A 24,277-nucleotide genomic window follows, 5' to 3' on the forward strand; every position below is an offset into this window, starting at 1 on the left:
AGCAGGGCGGCCGGGGCTGGCTTCGTAGCGCGATCCGCGCCGCTTCGGCCCCGGCCGTGCCCCGAGGCAGCTCCGTCCGTCCGTCCGTCTGGGCCATGGCGGCGCTGGGCATCGCGGCGCTGCGGAGGGGCGGCGGTGCGGCTCCCCGGCTCCTCGCCGTCGCCGTGTCGTGCCAAGGCTGCCGCCCCAGGAGCGGCCCCGGCCCCGCGGACGGCGGCCACGGCCAGCCCCGGGAGCCGCTGCCCGGCGGCAGAGCGCGGCGCGGCGCCGAGCCCGGCCCCGCAGCGGGCGGCCAGCCAGCCCCGTCCGATGGTGCCGACACCCGGAGCTACCTGTGGGCCAGGTACCACGAGATGAAGAAGCTGGTCTATGGTAAGGACCGGCCCTGCTCGCAGCCTTTGTCCGCGCTCTGCCCCGCCGCAGCGTGGCTCCGTGGCGGCGGGAACGTGGCCCTGCGCTCCGTCCGCCCCCTCCCGCCGCGGGGTCTGTCGCTCTGTCCCGGCCGGGAGGAAAGCCGTTCGTTTTGCCCCATGTGCCCGTGTGCACAACGGGACCGTGGGCTTTGGGGCTGCGGCGGGTGGATCTCAGCTGCGTTAAGATCCGTAATAACGTGAAACAATAACTTGTGCGCCGTAAGGGCAGGGAACTTTTTTCCTGCAGGTTTTTCGGCTCCTGGAGTTCCGAAGGGAAGCAGCGTGGACAGCTAGGAAGCGTCCCTTTGCCGTTAAATAGCTCTCTGTTCGCTTTCCTTCTCCAGCCCTTAGATAAACAAAAGCAGTCGGAGGGTCTGGAAGAGCCGTTTTGCGGTTCTGAGATGGACAGCTTCTGTCACTGCCGCCTCCCCCGGCTCTGGCATAAAGCGTGAAGCCCTCGGTGAGCCTGGGAAGAGGAGTTGGCCGCAGGGTGTGCGCTCCTGGTCCCAGTACAGCGTTCCCTCCAGAGCTGGATGCGAAATGGGGATGGATGAGGGTTGGAGAGGAGGCACAATTGGCCCACCTTGGTTTTTGTTGGTGGTGGGACAACGGGACTGATTTGGGCCTTTGTTTTCTGTAAGAGTGGTGTTAAAGCAAACGGCTGTGGCTGTGCCATGGGCATCACCCATAAGGAATACATCCTCTGCTTCATGTGCTGCCTTCTCCCCTCTGCCCAAGGACAGGCACAGGTGTGTGTCAGAGGGGCTGTGCTGAGCGGGGCTGTCAGTGTTTGTGTATCTGAGGTGTGGAGGAAGGCTGATAAGGCACTGTTCCTAATGAGTCTCCAGAATCCTGCAGTCTAGGAAATGCACAATCCTGAAACACAGCGGATCTGGAAAACAGGTGAAGATTTGGCTGTAAGGAAATGTGGATGTTCAATGTTTGCTCCCTAGAGCACGTTGCTACAATAGATACTTCTGGGGGAACTTTTGGAAGAACTTCCAACTTCTTACCTCTGCGTGATGAGTGTGGCTCGGAGAGAGAAGCACTGAGTTGGGTGGTCACACAGTTCTCTTCACCCACAGTTCTCCCTTTGCTCACACTTCCCGGGTGCAGTGCTGAGTTAGCACTGCTGCCTCCTTCCTGATGAGCGCTTGGACAGAGAAGTTTGGATCGTAGCTCAGTTTTGACAGCTAATGCTAGTTTTTTGTTTTGTTTTGTTTTTTCTTGCTGTAACTTACTCAACCTGCCCAGCAACCCCTCTTTGCAGAGCAAAAAGCAAAAGCTGCTGTTCTTGTTGAAGAGGCATCCGCACTGGGCTCTGCTCGGCTGGTAGGAGCAGCGGTGCAGCAGCAGCGCTGTGGATGCAGTCTCTGCAGGATGCTGCACGTCGGTGTTGATGCTGTGCCAGCCATGCAGCAGCAGCAGCTCTTCTTTCTCTCAGGGACTTGGAGACTGCCATGAGTTCGAGGCAGCGGGTGGCAGTGGGGATGGGAGGCCATGGGTTTGTGTTGGTCGCAGCGGTGACAGAAAGCACAGCAAGGAGGGGAGCGTCTGTAAGGAACGTGCCGCTTGTGAGGCAATGATGAGAAAGCATTTTGGCTGGCATACACATCTTCCTTTGGCCTTTAGGAGGCCGGAGGGAACGCGCTGTGTAAGCTGGGGACAAAATGTCTGAGAGGAGGAGAGCTGCGTGGGGGAATGGGCAGCCATGCAGCACTGCCCCTGCTCTCAGTGTGGCGTGGCACAGCCACTGCGCTGCTTCTGACCTGCCTTCATCCCCTTGCCTTACAAAATCACACCAGGTCCTGTGCCTTTTATTGGCTGCATTTTTGCAGCTGGCTTTATTTATTTATTTTTAAATCTAAGCGAGCCTCACTTCTCCTATAAAAGGAGCATCGTGCTGCTCGGACTGTCAGAACGTGTTGTCCCAAACATCCTGAACGGTGAGTGTTGGTCTCTGTAGGGATATGGCAGCTGCAGCGGGGTGCGTTGGTTGTTACAATTCTCCTCCCTTTAGGAGAGGAAAGCAGGTCTGTGCTGCTTCTTTAGGTTAACACCTGCAAATGGGGACATCCACTGAAAACACCCTTTGTAAATTCTCTAATTGTTCCAGGCAAAGTCTTAACTGAGAATGGCTGATGGCACTCTGATAATAGATTCAGATGAGATAGCGAGAAAGTCTTAAGGAACCAACATGGGTTCTTGCTAAAAGCCATAAGATAAGGTAGGAAGGGGAAAAAAGCGCTGCCTGCTGATGCTGGGTGGGATCAGGAAAACATCGGTGCTTTTGCCATCTTTCCAAGAGAACATTACCTGTCCTCGTGTGGGGGGAAATGTCTCCTTCCTCTCCGTTCCTCGGTGTGGATGTGATGAGGGATCCTGCTGTAGGGAGCAAGTCCTACTGCTCTTTCTTATCTTGCAAAGAGCAGCTCTCATGGAGTGGGAAGCATGGGCAGGGCCTGCTCCTGGCTCTGCTGGGCTCTCACAAGCAGCAGCCCTGTTCTGGAGTGACAAACTGCAGCAGCTGACCTGTTCCCACAGCTGTTTATCAGCAGAGCGCAGATTACTTCTTGCTATCTGCGTTACGCGCTCCCAGAGCGTGGGGTGTTTGGTGTTTGTTTTGTTTTAGGCTGTTTGTTTGTTTGTTGTTTATATAAATGTGTGTCTATACGTGCATAGTTGGTGCTCGTACACAGCTGTGTTCCGTTCTGCTCCTAAAAAAGGAAATAAAGATGCCTGAGGGTGTCTGAAAGGCTGCTCTGTGGGGGCTGCCTGCATCTGTGGGGAACAAATGCCCACAGGTCATTGGGGTGATGCAGGCGCTCTGAGGAGGGGAGCTCTCCTGCTCGCCTTGCTCAGGAAGGGAGGGCTGTGTGCTTCCCTGCTGTGCTCTGCAGCCCTGCCGGTCGGTGAGCTGTGCTGGGCTGCACATCTGCTGCTTCAGACCAGCAGGCCTGCTTTGCTCTGTGTAGGCTGGCAGAAGACTTGAAATGGTGGTGGTCCTCTCGGTTTCTGTAATCTCTGCCCCCTTCTCTTCTCTCTCAGATCTCCTTCCACCAGGAGTCTGCAATCTCCTCAACCCAGCAGCTATCTATGCCAACAACGAGATCAGCCTGGGAGATGTTGAGATATATGGCTTTGACTATGACTACACGTTAGCACAGTATTCTAACTTACTGCACTCCATGATTTTCAACACTGCCAGAGACATCCTCATAGAACAGTTCAAGGTAACGGTGCACTAAGGATTTCCCTTCAATTAATCATACTGATCTTTGCAGTGCCTCAGATGTGCTTGTCAAATGCAGCACTGTGCACATGTGGCACTGTTGTTTTTTTTTGTTTTTTTTTTGTTTTAATTATTAACATAAATTTCACATTTCAGTCTTTGATTGCAGAACATTTTGTCTGTATCTGGAATTAATTTCCTGTTGAACAATTTACCAAGCTCTACATTCCTGAGGTTTTGTAAATACGGACTGGGAACTTCAGTCTGGAAATAAAATGCTGTCTTTTTCCTGACTGTGGAAGTCATGCCTGCGGACTTCCAGCTTTGTGATACACATCGTGGATAAGCACTGGGCCAGCAGTGAAGGGGTGCAGGACGTGGCAGTGCAGATCAATGCGGGTGGATGCCTGGTAATGGGCCCCCTGTTTGCTCTGTGCGTTTTCTTCCAGTCGTGTCTTCCTTTTTAGAGGGACCCTGCAGTGCCACTGCTCTGCCAGATGTGAGCACTGAATGGAGCTTACTGGGAGTCCACGCTGCCTGAACGGATCGGTTGGGGTTTTGTCAGTATCCCTTAAACGAGAGCAGCAATCTGGGGGCTCCATTCATCTGCTTTTCTTTATTGAAGGGCAAAACAAAGTGCACGTGTCCCTCAGTTGGTTTATGCCTGGGGTGAGAGGACTGGTAGGCCTAAGCCAGCTCAGCAGGTGAAATGCTTTTGTTGATAATCAATGCCTGTGTCTCTTAAAATATTGCTGTCTGTTTTCCTAGTATCCGGAAGGGCTTGGGAAGTATGACTACATTCCAGGGTTTGCCATACGTGGACTTCACTATGATGTACAAAAGGTAAAGCTGTACAAAGTTCAACCTCCTGGGCTTTGTCTTTCATTGTGTTGTATTTTGAGTGGAAATACTTTCTGCCAATGCTTGCAGTAACATCGATCAGCAGACTATCAGTGAAATGCACAGTCCAGGTGGCTTCCATTGCATAGATTCTTCTTGTTTACAAATTGCAGGGCTGAGATGTCCTTTGTGTTTGCGTAGCCTGCAGCAGAATGGGCCAGGCTAGCAAAAGGTCTTTGGTAAACAGCTTTGCCAATTCAAAAAGTTAGTTATTTCCACAAACTAATTAATTAAAAACTTAGCTTGTTTGCTTGATCATTACTATCTTTTAGGAGATTTAAATCCCGTGTCTCCAGCAAGTACTTTCCAGGAGCAGAGGAGTTATGTCTTACCCTAATAATAGAAGTGACTTGTCAGGAGAATGCTTTAGGAAGCCTTCCCCAACCCCCCAACCCGAATAATAGGACTGCCTGGAAAAAGATCCAAGCTACTTGAGATGCATGCTTCTTTGGAGTGCAGGCAAGCAGAGCACAAGCTTTAAACCTTTTCCAGTGCTTTGGACCCATTCCATGAAAGCCTGCTGCCTAGTGATGTCATCCGTGCAGCCAGGCAGTCAGGTGGGAGCAGTCTGTGAGAAACTCCATGTTTAAATCTGTGGCTGATGTGTGGGGAAACACAGAGGCAGCTGGCCTGGCCAAGCAAAGTGCCCTTTCAGTAAGTACAGGGTGAGAACTGCCTTTTTTGGGGGGAATCAGAATTTGCAAAGCACATGAAGAACTGGGTAGTGCGTGTCTGAGTGAATGTTCGGGCAGGTTCACCTGCAATCCTCTGCCTGTGGGCACCACGCTGCTCCTGTGTGCTGTGTTGGTGGAACAGTGTGCCTGCGGGTTGTGAGTGCTCTGTGGAATGGGTTACCTAGCACTGTAGGAGCAGGACAAGGGATTCAAAGCTGTGTCCTGATTTTATTTGCAGAATGGTGCTGGGTTGGAACGCTTTCTGTGTGCTGAGAACTTGAGTTATGCTTTCAGGACGATGGATGGGCAGGAGGTGACTCGTGAATGAGGCAGTATAGAAAGCTCCAAGAGAGCTCTGATGCTACAAGCCTGGTGTGCTTGTGAGCATCCCAGCCTACGTGTGTGTTGGGGAGGGGGACAAGTGGTGAAGGAGTGCATTCCTGTGTAAGGGGGATGACTGGATGCAGCTGTGCTCCAAGGCAGAGCTTGCCCCCTTAGTTCTGCTTCAGATAAATGAGATGAGAAATTGATCTCCAGAGCACACAAAGCCCCTTTGGAATGTGTGTGCTTCTGGAAGAGATAAGAGACTTTCTAAGTTACAGAAACATTGTCCTCTCCCTTTATCAGCTCCATCCCTGTCCACCTACTTGAGGGCATAGCAGGCAGTGGTGTTTTGGCTCACAGGAAGATGGGCCTTTGCCAGAGGGGCTTATTAAAAAAAAAAATATCACACTTAGTGTTGCTAAGTGTGTGTAGAAGGGTGTAGCTTTAAATACATAGATGTGGGATATTTGCATTGAATTCTATTTTCTAAACATAATTTGTTTAGAGTTTGAAACTTAAACATGGTTTTGATGTATACCCGCTGAGTACTTATGGTAAATATCTGTCCTTCGTTCCCTTCTCACAGAGTCTTCTGATGAAGATCGATGCTTTCCATTATGTCCAGCTCGGGACAGCATATAGGTCTGTCAGTTCTGAACATTGTTTTCTAAATGCCTTTATATGCAGGTTGCTGTGTCTGAGTAACCACAATGCATGGTATACGGGCTCTTTTTTCCCTTTGAGCAGAGCACAGTCTTGTCTGGCTTATCCTGTTTCCACTTGCTTCAGGTGCTTACGAGGCATATAATTGCAGGGAGCTTTTTTTCTCAAGGATTTCAAGCCAAGTGTGTGGGAGGACCTGGAGCTTTTTGTAATACTTAATGATCCATCTGATCACATCTTTGTGTGATCTGAGCTGCAGCCACGGCGTGCCTGTGCTCACACATGAGTAAACAGCACGCTCAGGGAAGGCCTCCAGCACACGTGGTCCACGTTTGTGCCTATGTGTTCCAAGCAGCAGCGCATCCCAGCTGCAGTATGCCTTGGCTTGTCACAGAGCTGAGAGGAGCGTGGTCTGGACGTGCAAATAAACTCAAAGCAGTGTCACTAATGTAATGATTCATCCGAATCTGGGCCTAGTGGGAGGCTGAGGTTGCCCTGTTTTTCCTTCTCTTCCACTGTTCTCTGAGTGTTGCGTTGCTGTAAGGGGCCAAACTGAGAGGAAAGGCATAAAGGGATTGCTTCCACGTGCTGTGTCCAGAAAGGCATGAGGCTGGAAACTGAGAGAAGGCCCAGCAGCAGTGCAGAGTGGGACCGGTGCATCAGAAGTAGCAGTGCTTAGATATCTACAGCAGTGCTGCTGTAAATCTGTGTTGAATTTACTGAGCGTGGAAACCACTGGTTGCTATTTGAACTCTGCCCTTTTGCTGTTATGCTTCAATTACAGAAAATACTCTTAAGAATATTAAGAAGGGAATTTCATAACTAGAGAGAATTGGCTTCTTTGAGTGTTTTTGTTTGAGGGGGAGGGGATTGGTACTGCCACATGTTTTACTGTAGTTTTATAGAGATTTTTAGGAAAAAACCCCACATTTAAGTGTTATTTCATAGTGTTCTTCTTGTAAGTATCCCTTGCATCTTTTTCCTAAACTGCCCTTTGCTTTTGAGGAAAACTTAGGCAACTTCTAGTTTCTTAGAGGTTGTACATTGATAGAATATGTAAGGAGAAATAGAAAGTCACTGACTGCTTGAGTAAACAGCCATCACAAATTGTGCAAGAGGCAAAGCCTCTGGCAGCCAGAAAATCTGTTAAGGTACGGCTTGTAGCCCTGGCTGTGGTTACAGTATTTTGGGGCAAGAAGAACGATCCCTGTTGAATATTCTGTTAGCAAAGGGCTGGCTTTGCTCAGGAAAACTGAATGGGGTGGAAATCCCATTTCAGAAAGCTCTTTCCCTCCACCTTCTCATTTAGTGGTGATAAATGTCATGGAAACAACCTTTCCAAAGCTAGATTCCTGGTGCTGCTGAGAGTTGGGTGGTGGGGGCTGTTGGATGGAGCAGTCCCACAGCAGACTGATGGCATGTGGAGGGAAAACCTCTGTCTGAACTCTGCTGGAATGTGGATAAAGCCCCTCAATTAAGTTAAAGCAACAGGCAAGGTATTTGAAAAATGTCAGGGTAAGGTTTTATGCGAATCCAAAGGATCGTGTTCCTGTCAGGCTTGCTTTTGTGCAAGAAAAATGTGTGAGTCTTACAAACGAGCCTCTCTGTCTCTGCTTCCCTTTCTCTGCAGTTTGTAGCTCTGTGCAGACTGGTGATTATTGACACACTGTTTGCTGGTTTTTGTCCAGGGGGCTCAAACCAGTGCCTGATGAAGAGGTAATCGAACTCTATGGAGGTACGCAGCACATCCCCTTGTATCAGATGAGCGACTTCTACGGCAAGGTATTGTAAGCTCTGTTAGTGGATAGGAAAACTCATTGTGTGAGCATATAAATGACCCCAGCCTCCCTTGGACTCAGGGAGCTGCAGTGTGTGTTTTTGTTCCAGTGGGAATTCGCCCCAGAGGTTATTTAGCAGTTTAACATGTAAAAGCCATCTGCAAAGCATTTCTGAACACCGGGGCTATTGGCCTGGAGCTGAATGGCTCTGGGGACTGATAGGAAGATGTTCCCTTCTTGTTCTTTTGCCAAATCCTGCTCCCGAGCCACCAGGGCATGCTGCAGGGATGGTGTTTGCAGTGGGGGAAGGGCTGTGTGGTGTCTATAGCAGCAGGGTGGCTGCAGTGTGGTCTGATTTGGTATAGGGTTTTCCTTTTTCTTTGTGAAAGGGATCCCTGCTACAAGCCTTCTGACCTCTTCAGTGACTTGTCTGTAGGGTTGGCATCTGTGATTGTTGTCTTTCAGGGGCAGAAAATCATACTGTCACAATAAAAGACTGAAGTAATGCCCATAGGATCTGTAGAGATCCTTTGGTTGCCTGAACTAGAGGAAGTTAGGAGAGAGATTTTCTTCCACAAATGCCTGATGTGGTTCTGTGGGCTAGCAGGGCCATTCACATCCCTTTCCCCCCAGGCTTGCTTTGTTTCTTGACCTTTGTTAGTTCAGTGGCCTACAGGGAAGCTGGAAGAAGAGCAGGCTTCCTCTGCTAAATACCCCTCTGAGTCTGCAGTCTGAAGCTTCCAGAATGCCACTGTTTGATTTCTCTCTCTTGGGAGCAATTAATCTGAGCAGTTGCATTCTGGATGAGTATATTCTCTGTTTATAGCTCAGCGTTGTTTCCAGTTTTGAAATATAATCTCTCTGTTTAGGATTTGATATCTGTGCATAAAGTGCACCCAGTTCTCCTCCTGCCATACCGCCCTCCTCACTCCTGGCAAACTGGGATGATTTAACCCTTCTTTTTAAATAGCCACAAGCGTGCAGTCTGCTTCAAGCTGTGAGCTTTTGCAGGACCAGGTGCCTTTCTGTGCTTTGCAGGTACCACAGCAGTTATGCGTTGTCTTTGGTCCTGTAGTTTGTGCTTGGCAGTCACACTGTGCTTCCACAAGTGGTCATTCCAAAAGGGGTTCAGGTTAGAGCGAGACCTGGAGTGCAAGAGCTGACTATCATGTGCATCTCTGAGGCACCTGTTCACATCAGGACAATGCCATCCCAATTGATGTCATCGCTTGCTGGCTTGGTCATTCCCGTTGCTAGAGTTGGAAGGGAACCTTGCAGGTCGTCTGGTCCAAATCCCTTGCAATGAACAGGGACACCTACGGGTAGATTAGGTTGCTCAGAGCCAAGTCCAGCCTGACCTTGAATTTCTCCATGGACAAGGTAGACACTGCTTCTCCGGACAACCTCTGCCAGTGCTTCACCACCTTTATTTAAATAAAACCAAACCAAAACAACCCCTCCCGAAAAAAAACCACCTTTTTTCCTTATACCCAATCTAAATCTCCCCTCCTTAGTTTGAAACCATTTCCCCTTGTCCTGTCACAACAGACCCAGCTGAAGAGTCTGTTCCCTTCTTTCTTACAGCCCCTTTGGGTACCGATAGGCCGCTCTCAGCTCTCCCCACAGCCTTCTCTTCTCCACCTGCACAGCCTCAGCTCTCAGCCTGTCCTCGTAGGGAGGTGCTCCATCCCTTGGGTCATTTGTGGTCCTCCTCTGGACATACTCCAACAGACCCACATCTCTCCTGTACTGAGGACTCCCCATCTGGACACAGCACTCCAGGTGAGGTGTCCCAGCACAGAGGGGCAGGATCAGCTCCCTGCCCTGCTGGCTGTGCTGCTTTGGATGCAGCCCAAGATACAGTTGGCTTTCTGGGCTGTGAGGGCACAGCGCTGCCTCACGTCCAGCTGCCATCCAACAGCACCCCAGGTCCTTTTCAGCTGAGCTGTGCTCCATCCTTACATCTCTCCCAGCTCGTACTGGCAGGGGGGGTTGCCCACGCCCCAGGTGCCAGACCTTGAACTTGGACTTGTTGAACCTCATGAAGTTCACCCGGGCCTGCTGCTCAAGGAACAGCTGCAAAGTCAGAGATGAGAGACAGCAGGCATAAGACAAATCGTACTGATGTAACTGAAGCATGTTAGTATTCTCCATTAAGGCTTTTCTTGATCCTCTGTTGGCAGGAGCATGTGGATAGGTGCTGGCATCACAACAGCTGCAGTAGGTAGGAACAGATCTTACCTAGGATCAGGCAGTGCAGCCTTTTACAGGCAGGACTAGTGTTAGTTAGCAATTAAGAAAGGTAGGGAACTTGTGAGCGTGGAAAAAGTGTACATGACAGTCTTTCTAAACCTGTGGTGCAGTTTTCATCTTGAATTATGTCATTTTTTTTTCTGATATAATGAGGCCATGGCTGCTAAAAGGAACCTTGCAGGGTAATGACTACAATTAACTACAAGGTAGTTTGCAGTTAACGTTGAATGTTTAAATGTCTCATCTAAGCTTCAGGTCTTCAGAGGTGGGGCAGGTAATTGCTGTGCTGAGTTCTGCTAAATCCTATACTTAGTGATTTGAATAGGAACTGCCTGTGTGCATCTCTCCTGCTTCTCTCCCAGAATCCCTTAACAGTTATGGGGAATGTTTGGGGAAAAGTTGTGATAGATATGAAATGTTGATGAAGGAATGGCATCAGGCTGTGCTGGGGAGATTCAGGTTGGATAATAGGAAAAAATTCTTCTCCAAAAGAGTGGTTGGGCATTGGAATGGGCTGCCCAGGGAGGTGGGGGAGTCACCATCCCTGGAGGTGCTTAAGGAGAGCATTGATGAAGTAACTGGGACATGGTTTAGTGGCCTTGGGTGATGGTTTGGCTGGACTAGATGATCTTAGAGGTCTTTTCCAACCTTAATGATTCTGTGATTGGACTTTATGATCTTTCCACCCTAAACAATTCTATGAAGGAGGGAAAAAAAAAAAAAAAGAAAAAAAAAAAGATGGGGACTATTTTCAGGAAATCTTGTTTTTCCTGCTAGGATAAATGTTCCTTTAGTAAAACCACATCCAAATGGACAAAAATCTGCTGAAAGGGTTCAGCAAATATTGTTTAGTAGCACTACCGTGCAATACGTAGCCCAGACCAAAGCGGGTCTGCTCCTGCTGTAGGTCAGCTTGTCCTGTGCTGGATAGATGGGAATTGTGTTTTCCTCAGCATGCCATCATAGCTTTTGGTCCCAGCAAAATGGTTTTTGTTGTTTCTTTGCCCTTCTGCATGTTCTGCCTTGCCCCCAGTTTGTGTTGCCTCAGTACTGCCTTCAGATCATGCAGCACCAGTGCTGGCTGTCTTACCATGGCTGGTACGGACTGCATGGAAGGTGCTGTGGGTGTTGCATCCTGATGAGAAGGGTCATGTGTTCGGCACGAGGCAGCACGCTCCCTCTCACAACTCCACTTGGAGTCCCTTCTGTGATCTCTTGGAGGCTGCTTTCATGTCTGTCTTTCACACAGCTCTAAAAAATGCCTTCTGACGTGGGCTGGTGTTACTCCAGAGAGCTGTGACTGCAGCCATCAGCCATGGGTTGCTCAAAGCTCACATGCGCAGGCATGCCGTGACTGGGTTGCCAGGCACCTCTGGCAGCTGAGTTCATCGAGTAGACTGCTTCCAAATTGCTTTTCACATACAAGATCTTAATAGGTGTTCCCTTGGCAGATCTGGCATTTTGGTGACAATGATAAAACTGGTTTCAGTTTACTGGTGAGACTCACCAGAGTCTTCTGCTTTATTGTATGGGGTGGCTGATCTCTCTGGAGCCAAACTTGGCTGTTGATCTGCTGATAGGTGTATGGTTGATCTGCTATGGGAATAACAAATGTATGGGAGAGCTGCAACCCTACCTAATGCAAGGTGAGTTACTGGCTCAGGATGAAATTGTTTGTTTCGCCTACGTGCTTTTGTTGTCCCTTCCAAATGGTACTGGGTGATAAGTTTCCTTTTTTGGATTTGCATTTTCTTTTTTTTTTTTCTTAAACATTTTTTTGCTCAATACATTTCTGTATTTTATTTTTTTTTAATTTTGCTTTCTAGGGTCCTTCACTTAAACAGTTTATGGACATCTTCTCTCTTCCTGAAATGACGCTGCTCTCTTCAGTCATCGATTACTTCATAACTCATGGCATTGAGTTTGACCAGGTCCATCTTTACAAGGATATATCTGTAAGTGAAATGTCAGCAGCCCCATAGCTCATACCACATCAGAGCTGCAAGCTCTTTTGCCTGTGAGCTTTGCAGTTCCCAAACCAAAGGGCCATCAGTGAGTAGTCCAATATGACTGTTACTGCCACTGTAGAGCTTTCTAGAACATGTTAGGCCAGTGATTGCACTACAGAGTGGGTGTTGTTGTATATATATCTTTAGTGGAAGCGTTTAGGCCAGTGAGGTTGAAGGTTCTCTGGGAAATATGCTATAAAGCTCAGTAAACATTTTCTAGCTCTGCAAACTGGTAAGCTCTGTCTTTCTGTTAACATCTTATTTTTCACAGAGGCTTGATCTGACCACATAGTTTACTTTAGACAGGGGTTGTCTTGAAAATCCTGCTCTGAAAATCCACCCCTTCACTTTGCATCTGCAGGGCAGGCTGATCCTCTTGGGGATGTTTCTCTGTGCATGCCTGGGACTTCTTTCAAGAGCTGGTTAGCCCAAGGTGCTGGTTGTGCCCACCAACTTCACTCTCAGCATTTGAAAGGTCTATGTAAGATTATCACCACTGCTGGGGGATACCATTTGACTTCTTGGTTAATGCTGCAGATGAGGTGCGAGTGCTTGAAATTGCTGTCCTAGGTGGCATTTGTTGACAGATGAAGTGTAGCCCCTGGTAGTCAAGCCTCATTTTGTGCTTTTCTCCACAGAGAAATGGTTTGGGGTTTGTACCTTGTGGGAATGTTATGTTCATCCTCTGGCAGCAGCCTGTACATACACTGTTCAGCCTTCTTGTGAGGGAAATGCTGCATCTGTGCTGCTGCTTCTGTGATAAGGATCCACCTTGTCAGCTTTGCTGCAGCCAAGGATTGCTGCCTGCGTTCTGACCTGCTGTTGGTGCTTGATAAGAGCAGGCTTGCCAGCTCCCCACAAGACCTGAACAGTTTTTGATTGTGGAGTGGGGAAAATGAAAAGAGGGAGCACAGCTGACTCCAGAGGTCTTCTATCAAGTGTGTCTTCTGAGCCTTCTCTTGAGGTCAGAAGTGATTTGTTTCTAGCTGAAAAGCAGGCGGGTGGTTGCCACAGCCTGATACAAACTGATACAGGCTGTGTGCTCAAGCCCTCAAACTCCCAAGTAGTAATCCTGGCAATTTGCATCCTTTGCTGAAGGATGTGGTTGTTCCTGAAGGAGTGACTGAGATAGGCAGAGAAGTGAGACGCAACAGAAAATCTGTGCCAATGCCTGAAATTTTTACTGAAAAGATGGCAGCTGATTTGTACTCATACCAGAGCAGCTTTTTTTTCTTTTTTTGTACAGTGACAATAAACATTTTTGCAAAATGAATCCCCCTGCAGTGCAAGCACAAAGAAATGATTTGTGGACATGAGCACAGAGACCCTTCCATGCCTGCACAGACAGATGTCCAAGCCTCATCTGCTACTGTATCTCAGGCTTGCAGTGAGTTAAAACATGTCTGAACCTGATACTCTGCTGTATTTCTTGGTGGTGACCCTAATTGCAGCCTGGTGTGTTTGGGAGGGAGCACCAGAGACACTGAGTCAAAAGTGCAGTCCCTAAGGCAGCAGTAAAGGCTGAAGCAGATGTGTCAGTCTGTGCTCCTGACGTACCAGTTTGGCTCCTTCGTCTTGGAGAGTGAGAAAGCTTTCCTTGGAAGGAGTTTTTAAGTCCTGCAGAAAATGCACAGCTCTTCCCTTGCTCCTTTCGACATTGCTGTTGGGGTGGGGAAGAGTGCCTTGGAATCTCTTTCTGCTCTGCAAATGTGGTTTTGACGCAAATGCCAGGCATTGCTTGCTTTTAATGCCAGTGCTGGTCAAGATGAAGTTGTTTTCTTGTTAGTGCTCTCACTTTATAGCTCAATAGGGCAGTCTCTTGGGGAATTAGATGTGTCCACTGCTGCCCTTTTGCAATTGAGATCCAGATGGTGAAAGGAGACTCCTCAAACTTTACTTTGTAGAGGTGCCTCCTCCACTTTCATTGTCCCCCACCTAAGCTGTAAACTCAGGTTCTCTTCCAGGTTTGAAGGTAATTAATTTTAGGCTGACTAGCAAGTTTCACCTGCATGGCAGTGAGACTGAAGTGACTGTATGGTGTTGTGTGCATGTGTCCCCCCAGCAGTGGCAGTGGTGAGTGTGGCCATGCAGTCTGAAATCCCAGAGGAGTTACACGTAGTGCAGCATTGATTTAAGTGTCCTGGAGAAAGGCAGCCTTCGTTTACTAATCCAAATTGTCATGGATGAAAATAGTACCTTTAAACATGCACAAACACTGCTAAATATGATTGGAAATGGCCATGTGTATTTGGCATGTGTCATTGGATGGAGACTTGTGAGAAATCTTAGTTGGGTGTGTCCAAAAATGCATTGCATCTTGGCCTCTTGCCTGGAAAATAGAGGATATTTGGATACTCTTAACAACATTGTTTTAGCTTGCTTTCCTCTTGAAAATTGGGCAGCTCTGTTTTGGCAAACAAGCAAACCCAACCCACCATCACTCCTATAGGATGCTTCTGTGCCCAATGCCTACCTGGGGCCCTAAACTGAAGCCTTGTGGAACCTCATCAGTGACTGTTCACAAGCCTGATGGAACCCCGTTTACTGTAACCCTTTGAGCCTGATCTGCCAGTCAGTTATTCACCCATCATGTTATTGTTTTGTCTAGCTGCATGCTGAGCATCTTGTCCAGAAGGGTACTGTGAGAGACAGTACCAAAAGTCCAAAAAGATTTCATCAGCTGGCTTCCCTCGGTCGGTTAGGTGGGTAACCTCATCATAAAAGGAAGTTGAGTTTGTTAAGCAGGACTTTTCCCTTGTCAGCCAGTGTTGGCTGTGACCAGTGACTCTGTTTTCAAGTGTTTTCCAGTAATTCCCAACCAAATCTCCATAATTTTGCTGGTCACTGAGATGACACTGATAAACCTGTAATCATCAGGGCCTTCTTTCTTGCCCTTCCTGAAAACTGGGCAACATTCTCCAGTTTTCAGCTGAATGAAACCTCCCCAGGTTCCCAAGATCTGTTCCCAAATGGGAAGTTTCTCTCTTTATTATGTCAGCTTTACTATACTCACTGTGTTCTTTTCACCATGTGAGTAAGCCTTACTCAGCAAGATCCTCTCTGCTGATACCAAGCAGTAAGTCTTCATTCAGCAAGAAGGCAGGGAGTGTCATTAGTGTTTTCCTCCTCGATGGTGGCAACAGGCTGGCAAGCAGGAATGCCATTCGTTAAACTGAGACTTTTTTTTCCCCTATCCCTTTCTTCAGGATGCCATTAGAGATGTGCACGTGAAAGGAGTGATGTACAAATGGATTGAAAAAGATATGGGTGAGTTGAGCAGAGCTCTGCTGCAAAATCTGTTTTTATGTGTCCTGTGCTATGTGGCATTCTGCAAAAATTGCTGCATAGGTCCTACACGAAGTCTTGGCTGTGGCATGCCTAAAGGCAGCCAAGGGTTAGAATGGCATTAGGGACCAGGTGATATTTAGGGTCTGATGGAGGATCTTGTTCTAATGGAGGAAACAACTACATCGTTGCTTTTGTGTCTGTTTTCCTTCTGCCTTTAAGTAAGGGTTGGCAGTTCCTGCATAGTGTGAACATTGCACAGGCACTGCCTGGGAAGGCTGAGGAGGCTTCCTTCCATTCATAATGGAAAGAAGCTCTTAATATGATCATGGAGCGGCTATGACTTTCTATTTGGGATCAGCCCTCTTTCTTGCCAGCCTTTTCAGTTCTTCAGGCTCTTTCGTTCCTCCAGATGGGATTGATGAGGATGAGGAAGGCCATTTTATCACCATAGTGGTTCACTACCTGTCCTGTCTGAGATGGATCCAACTTGGTCCTTTTGCCATCCCTGTGGGTTTAGGGGTCAGGTTTGATTCTGTTTGATCTTAAGGAAATGTGTTCATGATTTCTGTCAGCGTTTCTTGATTGTTGTCTGTTTTATTCCAATTTAGAGCAGTATATTCTGCACGGCGATGAAATCTACGCTGTCCTGAACAGGCTGGTAAACCACAAGAAGAAACTCTTCCTCATTACAAACAGTCCCTTTAGCTTTGTGTGAGTACCATTAGTACATATCCAAGCTAGAGAGCTTTGTGGCTGTAGTGATGAGAGGCCACTGTGGGGACCAGTTGTGAACATGGCACCCTGCTGCTCTTTCTACACCATGGGCTTTCACTTCTCCAAGAAGCTACGAGGCTGTGTCTGGCCACAATGTTATTACAGAGCTGCCACTTTGAATTGCTTCTCTGGACTTCCTATGTAACTAGAGAAGGGTGGGATGCCTGGAATTGGTCAAAGTGTTACATCAGCCCTGCCTGCAATCAGGCAGCCTTGTGAGACTCTGGAAAATATTGTGCTTTCTTCTTTGTTGCTGAAATGAGGGTAGTTTCAGGACAGACTGTTGGGAAGATGTAGCGTTGGGTGAAAACGGTCTGTTAAGTTTGCTGTTTCTTTCTCCCAGGGACAAAGGAATGAAACACATGGTTGGCAAGAACTGGCGGGATTTATTCGACATGGTCATTGTGCAAGCTGACAAACCCAACTTCTTCACTGACCGGCGAAAGTAGGTGCCCCAGTGCACTGCTGTAGTGTTGTGTGGGGGCCCCAGGTTTTATGCCCTGCTGTCTGGAGTGCACAGCTTCTCCTACCCTCCTGAAGAGCAGTTTATGGTTTTCTGTGTGTAACTTAAATCCACTATGCCACTAACCTTCCAGTGCTGTCTCAGGTACTTTCTGAGGCTTTTGTCTTGATCAACAAAAAACCAACCAATCTGGGAATAAGTATCTTATGGGTAATGCCAACAGAAAGCGTGTTCCTAAAATTAGCTACCTTAAACCCCCAGAGTTATTTCATGGCCTGGGCTTAACTTAGATTTTAGAGATATTAGTGTGCTTCAATCTTTAGAAAGAAAAGAGAAGTGGAATGGTATGTATGACAGCTGGCTGTTTCTTGGCAGTAGGTCTTGAGAGAGTGCCAACATAATTCCTGTTCCTGAAAGCAAGTATCTGTGGTTTTAGTTACTGAGTATGATGGTGTTTTGTAACTGGTAGCTCTGGAAGTGGCAGCTGGGTTTTGTGATCAGATAGGAGATGTCAAGGGACCAGACGACAGGCAGACCGCTGTGCTTGCTTTGCATTTTTGTTTGTTGGTTTGGGGAACTTGTGCCTGCTTTGTTGCCTCTGTTTGTGTCTGATCAAGGATATATTCTATATTCAGCCCTCTAGGGAGTCAACTGTTCTTTCCTCTTCCTTCCCCCACCCCCCAGACCACTCCAGCATAACTGGGAGTAAATCTGTATACTGAGCTGACTTGATAACATTTCTCTCCACTGGATGTGGGTGAAGTGTCATAAGGATGTGGACTGGAGCTGTAATGACCTGGGTCTTTTGGAGATAAAAATGTATGACTGCATGGTGCCTGAGGGCCTTTCGTGTAATGAGCCAGTGAAATGAACAGGGTTCTGACATATGGAAATGAGTTTTCTGATCTGAATGTTGTAGTTGCTGGGCAACAGTCACTAAAAATCAAAAGAAATTGAATTTTCTCCCTTTGTTTTTTTTTTTCTAGACCTTTTAGAAAACTGGATGATAATGGCTCACTGCAATGGGACAAAATAAACCAGCTGGAGAAAGGAAAGATCTACAAAGAGGTAAAGTGACCTGGGTGCATAAGGGAGATGAAAGGAGTCTAAAATGCTGGGGACTTAAGTACACCTGCACACTGGAAAAGCCTGGAGATAGAAGACTTCTGTCTCAGGCAGAGTGGATGCTTTGATAGATAATTGTGGGTGTTTGAAAAGTGAAAAATGGATCCTTGAAAAGAGCATCTGTAATGGAGGTAGAGAGCAATTGCAAGGAGGCATGCCCTAGGCTCTGTGTGCTGTGGTGGCTGGTGGCAGCCAGGCTTGTCTTCTGGTCATGTGCAGAGAGCTTTCACTTGGCCAGTATGACACTGCTCCCCTAAATGCTTTCATTTGGCGCCTTGTGGAGCTCTCATTAGGATTTGCAAGCTTCTGTAAAGTCTTTCAGATGTGTGTGTTAGGATCAAGGGTGGTCTTGTACATCAGAAAGCCCTGCCGAGGTCTGCTGTGCCTGTTAGCATATGGTACACCAGCCTCTGAGCTGTGAGAGATGGTCCGTGCCACCTGTAGAAGAGGCTGTGTTCTTGGCAACTGCAGCTTGTTACAGTTGCAGGAGGCAGAGCTGAAACAAGGTTTGACAGCTGCCTGGTGAGAAAACCAGTCTGCATCTCTGAAACGATTTCCTATGCAGCTCCACGTGCGGGTGATGCTGCAGAATGGCACATAGCTGGAGGGATGTATTTCACCCAGCCCAAGTGGAGGGAGGGAGGGTCCCCAGGGCAGGAGCAGGGCTTTCTGCTCAGGAGGATCTGTGCTGAGTTCGCTCTTCCAGGCTGAGTTTTTCCCCACTGCTGTCCAGTTTGTGTGAAAAGTGGGAAGTAGGGGAACCTGCCCTGCACGTGTAGCTTTTCTGATGTCCCAGTCCTGGAAACCTTTGCCCTTAAGGGGGTCCTAAGAGTGTGATTGTCCAGAACTGCCTGCAGTCTGATGTTTGTGCAGAGCTATCCCACATCTCACTCCAAGTTGTTTGCCACAAGATTGGGAAAGATGGCATGAAGCTGTCTGGCTTAGTTGTGTTGTTGCCTCAGTCTCTTTTGGCTGCACTTTTCTATAAAACTGAAGGTTTTTTAGCAACAGCAAAGACTGCTTAGCACTTTTTGAAAAGGACGATCTTCCTAAGTGAGGAGAGGTTTCACATTCAGGTGGTTCATGGAGGAGGAAAAAGGTGATCAGAAAGGGTCCAAAGCCTGGCTCTTCCCTTCCCGAAAGATGTGGGTATCCAAAGGGTGGGCCCTGGTAAACTTGCTGCCTTGTGGTGTTCTTGCAGCTGGTCTGTCCCCTGAGATAAAGTGGCCTCTGTCATTAGGACCATTTGTTCCTGGTTTTGTGAGCTGCTGGATCCCACGGGAAGAATATGTTAGTGAGATTGCAGTCAAGTAGCTGTGCCCTGACCTGCAGTGGAAAAGTAGGTTGTGTCCTGGAGTGCTGTACAGAAGCCTCTGGCCTGTACAGTGGGGCTGTCAAAGCACTGTGCTGCTGCACTCTGCCAGGAGCTTGGAGCTGGGAACATGCAAGCGGAGCCCATAGGAAGTCTTTTTCCTGTGGGCAAGCTTTCTCAGTTGGTTAGCAGCTCCTTCAGAAGAAGAGCAGCTCGGGCATGCTGAGTTTAATTCTGCTCTTGATCACCTACATCTTGTGGCTACTGATTGCTGAACCAAATGTGTGCTGCACTGGGGAAAGGAAAAGATGAGAGAAGAAAGTGGGGTGTGGGGGTCCTCTCTTGTCCCATTGGAGAGTCCCTCTCCCCCATCACATTAATCTCACTGCGTGGGGATTGTTGCCTAAGTGTGGTTCTTGGGATGTAACAGTGTATTATGGCGGTAGTCCATCCCATCTCCAGCATTTATGGTTTCTCTCACAGCATGCTTCTTCCTGGCAAGTGTCCCTCGCCATGGATCTTGCTGTGCCAGCACACTGCTGCAGGCTCCTGAGGTGCCTTGTTCTGTCCCCTGGTTCACAGCTGTATGGCACTTGTGTGATCTTAGGGACTCTGCACTAGGAAGTTCAAATGATGGCCCTCCAATCCTGCCTATTGTCTCTCTCCTTTCTGAAAAACATGGAGTTTTCTGTTTGTGGCTCCTCCAAGCTCCTTCTCCAGGTCTGTGAGTTGAGGAGAGGAAGTCCCAGAAATGCAGAGGCCTGCCAGCCTTCACTCAGCAGTGAACAGTAGGCATGCTGCCTGGCAGCAGAGATGGGCACGGGCTGGAGGTATTGCTGCTGAGCAGCCTGCAGGTTGGTGTGGCTGCTGGTGCTGGCACATCAGTCTGCTGGCACTGATGGGGCCTTTTGCTTTCCTAGTGGGTTTTGTTTCCGTTGTGACTCATGTGGAAAACTTGTGTGGAGATGGGAATCCCTAAAGTCTCCTCTGTGTGCTGGCAGGATGTTTGGAAAGCATTGAAAGCAGCTTTAGCTGGTGCTTTGTGGATTGGTTTGTTTTCACTTAGCTGTGCAGCTGCCCAAGCTGCTTGGCTTCGTGGGTGGGGTAAGCAATTGCTGTGAACGCCTGGGTTTATGTGCTTCGGTTGAGATGGCAGTCAGTGATCTGAGAACAGCCTCAAGTGCTCCTTTCTGACATCCTTGCTTGCTCATCTTGCCTCCTAGTCGTCCTCTGAGGTGAAATCTTTGTCTTCTGAGCCAGGGCACTTTGCCTGCCTTCTGTCCACCATTCAGCTTTTCTCATCTCTAAGCTTCTTCTCCTCTCATTCTCTTTTTGTCTTTGTCTCTTCTTTTTTCACCTTTTTATTCCTATCTCTAAGCTTCCTTTGTTGTCCATGCGTTCCCTTTGACTTGCTGTGCCCTAGGGCACAGGACTTCCTGACTTGCTTAATGGGGTATAAAGAGCTTCTAGCTTTTTCTGCAGCTTTTTCTGCTTTTCCTTCTGAGGAAGGCCAAGAGTTGTACAGGGAGTTGTCACATGGGAAGTGGAAGTGAGGTAAGACAGAGAAGGATGGAAGCCTTTGAATTGGGATGGCGGATGAGTGATGAGGTTAACATCTCCTGAGAGTGCTCACATCTGCATGCCATGGTACAGTGACACATCCAGCTGTGTTGACAGTGCTGGTGAGGTGGCTGCCCCGTTCCACACACTGAGGATGAAGATGTCTGGCCTGTACTCACTTTCCCGTTCTCCTTTTACCTGCAGGGTAATCTCTTTGATTTTCTGAGGCTGACAGGTTGGCGTGGATCCAAGGTGCTCTACTTTGGTGACCATCTGTACAGTGATCTTGCGGTGAGTAAAAAGCTGTGCGTGCTGCTTCTGTGTCTCCCATAGCAGGACTTTGAGTGATGAGCACTGTGGTACATCAGGAGGATCTGTCTGTGTCCAGGCTGAGCATTTTGGGCAGTTCAGTCATCCAGGAGGTGTGTGTGGCCAGACTTCTGCACGTCTGGCATCACGGTGTATTTCAGAGTGAATCCCTGCTGCTGCTCTACAAACCCAAATTGTCCCAGAATGCCTAAAGCTGCTTTGGGGAGGGGGGAAGCCCAAAAGCAGATGATAGCAAGGTTGGAACATGCTTGTTAGAGTGCTGCTGAAGTGAGGAGTGAAGCAGAGCAACCTGGTTACCTCCTGTGGTAACCGGAGAGCATCAGAGAGGCAGTGCTGTGGTCCTGTTGAAGGAGGAGGTGGTGCTGTGGCTGCTGAAGGACAGGAAATGGCTGAGGAGGGAATGCAGCAAGGCGGCAGCAAGCTGGTATGACTTGTGGTTGTGTTGGTCTGTAAAGCAGGGCCCTGCTCTGAGCATTCAGGTCTCAGCATACTTGCTTGGTGCTCTGTAGGCTGTGGCTTTTGGGATGCTTCCTGGGCATAACATCCCACTCTGCTGTCACGCAGAAGGAAGCAGTGCAGAAAGGGCACCTGAGGTACTTTCTGCCAGTGAAGAATGACTGCTGGTCTGTGAACTTGAGAGCAGTTCATGTGGAGCTCACATTTCTAGATGCTTCTTGCAGCTGGTCCTGGTGGCTGGGAGATAGGAGTTACGGTGTGACCCAGAACGGACTGTGAGGATGGCTGTCCCCTGAGGATCTGCAATGGGAACAGACCACTTTCCAAGAAAATGGGATTGTGTTTTGCTTTCAGTCTTCATGTTGAACTCACAGTTGTTTTTTCACCCTGACCTCCAGGACCTCATGCTGCGTCACGGCTGGAGGACTGGAGCCATAGTCCCTGAACTGGAGACAGAGATTCGGATCATAAACACAGAGCAGTACATGCACTCCCTGACCTGGCAGCAGGCTCTGACGGGGCTGTTGGAAAGGATGCAGGTAAAGAGCTCCTGTCTGAGCAGGGTATGTAACATGCCTTCTTCTGAGTCTGAGACTTAGGACTGGTGTAGGAATCAGAGGATATAATTTTCCCGTGTTCTGAAAATCTTATTCTCCTCAAACAAAGTTGCATGGGCCTCGCAGATTTGTGAGTTATGTGAAAACCCTGAGGGTGTTGGAGGGGACTGGAGGTGTGGCTTACAGGGCTGATGTGACCTGGCAGTTGCTGTTGTCTCTGCAGATGTATCAGGATGCGGAGTCAAAGCAAGTACTGCTGGAATGGATGAAGGAGCGGCAGGAGATCAGGTCAGTGCATTGCTATGCTTGCTTATGGGCTCTCGGGGGCTCTCAGATCTGCACTGAGCCTATTTGGTAACCTGTTTTGTGGAAGGTGTTGCTGCAGCTCTTGGCTTACGGCCCTCCCTGCTGCCTCGTGTCTGTGTTGGGCTGCAGCAGTGCAGTCCTGCAGCAGGAGAGGTTGGACAGGATGAATGCAGGCTGGGAAAGGGGTGGTGGTGGTGTCAGCCTGTGCCAGAAGGGCCTGAGGGCTGGCTGCTGTGACTCCTGGCACTGCAGGCACTGCAAGTGGGTCCCCACCTCTAGCAGGAATAGCTGGAAGGAAGGCAGTGTGGTGAATGCTCCTTGTGGTCTCGGTGCACAAGGGAGGTCTTCCTCAGGCCTCAGTGGGAGGCTGATCCCGAAATATCCTGTGGGAATGGAAGGCCTGGGGTTGCAAAACTTTGGGAAGGAACCTGGGGTCACACCACTGGACCTGGGAGGTCTGCTGTGAGCTGGAAAGGCATGGATTCTTATCTGAGTTGGCAAAATTCGTATTGGGCCCAAGAGGGCTTTGCCTGCTGGGGCCTCTGTTGTTTTGCAGTAATTGCCAAACTGCCACTTGCTAAATTCTGATGAGCATAGCTGCTGTGAGAGTCTTCTGGGAAGCCTGGGAGGCTGAGCGCCTGGAGTGCAGATGGCACTCACAGTGGCTCTCACTGGGCAGAGATTGAGCCTGAGAAGTGCCTTTGTCCTACAGAGTTCCATTTTTTTCCCCTCAGGTCGCTGACAAAGAACCTATTCAACCCCCAGTTTGGAAGCATCTTCCGCACCTTCCACAACCCCACGTACTTCTCACGCCGGCTGGTGCGGTTCTCTGATATCTACATGGCATCCATCAGTTGCCTGCTGAACTACGATGTCAATTTCACCTTCTACCCACGGCGCACCCCACTGCAGCATGAGGCCCCACTCTGGATGGATCAGCTCTGCACAGGCTGCATGAAAACCCCCTTCCTGGAGGAGATGGTGCACATTCGGTGAAGGGCCAGCTATTCCAGCCAACTGAGTGAGTCTGTACGTGTGGCCAGCAGCACCTCTGTGTACCACTAAAGGATGTTTGACACTTGTGTTCAGGTGTAGATCGTGTGTTTGCTGCTCCCTGCTTTATGCCTAGAGAGGCACAGAAGCGGAGTCCTGAGCTGCTGGGGCACAGGGAGCAGAACCTGTGTGAGCTGTGACTAGTGCTGGCTGCATGAGCTGTCCTTGGGGAGGACTGGCAGTGCCAGGTGCTTGCTGCTGGGGGCAGGGAGTAGAAAGGGACAGTGCTGCCTCCTGCAGAGGAGGAAAGGTGATGAACATAAAATCATAGAATTGCTCAGTTTGGAAAAGACCTTCAAGGTAATCAAGTCCAACCTCAGTCTAACCCTACTACCCCAACTCCAACAAGCCTCTGCTAAATCATGTTCCTGAGCACCATGTCCAAATGGTTTTTAAACACATCCAGGGATGGTGACTCAATCTCCTCCCTGGGGAGCCCATTCCAGTGCTTAACAACCCTTTCTGTAAATAAGTGTTTCCCTAAACGTATCATTATAAGCAAAATAAAACAACCTCCCCTAGAGCAACTTGAGGCCATTTCCCCTTGTCCTGTCACCAGTGAGAAGAGACCAACCCCGCTCTCACTGCAACTGCCTTTCAGATATTGGAGGAGAGCAATAAGGTTTCCCCTCAGCCTCCTTTTCCCCAGACCGAACAGCCCCAGTTCCTTCAGTCTCTCCTCACAGGCTGTGTTCTCCAAGCCCTTCCCCAGCCTTGTTGCCCTTCTTTGGACCTGCTGCAGCAGCTCATCTCCTTTCTGTACTGAGGTGCCCAAAACTGAACCCAGCACTCGAGGCCACACCAGTG

The 24,277-nt window shown here is 48.8% G+C and overlaps 1 protein-coding gene across 1 annotated transcript; it reads left to right on the top strand.

The window, feature by feature from the left end:
* The first annotated feature begins 95 nt into the window (after positions 1-95).
* NT5DC2 (5'-nucleotidase domain containing 2) lies at positions 96-23,501 on the top strand. Its single transcript, XM_042885442.1, has 14 exons — positions 96-372; positions 3,462-3,646; positions 4,414-4,488; positions 6,130-6,185; positions 7,895-7,988; positions 12,064-12,192; positions 15,453-15,513; positions 16,143-16,245; positions 16,652-16,753; positions 17,758-17,839; positions 20,973-21,059; positions 21,953-22,093; positions 22,335-22,399; positions 23,152-23,501. The coding sequence occupies exons 1-14, from the start codon at positions 96-98 to the stop codon at positions 23,411-23,413; spliced, it is 1,719 nt and encodes a 572-aa protein (XP_042741376.1). The 3' UTR covers positions 23,414-23,501.
* The last annotated feature ends 776 nt before the right edge of the window (positions 23,502-24,277 follow it).

Source organism: Lagopus leucura, unplaced genomic scaffold (genome assembly GCF_019238085.1).
Source record: "Lagopus leucura isolate 7727_CA_CO unplaced genomic scaffold, USGS_WTPT01 Super-Scaffold_100050, whole genome shotgun sequence".
NCBI classification, from domain to species: domain Eukaryota; kingdom Metazoa; phylum Chordata; class Aves; order Galliformes; family Phasianidae; genus Lagopus; species Lagopus leucura.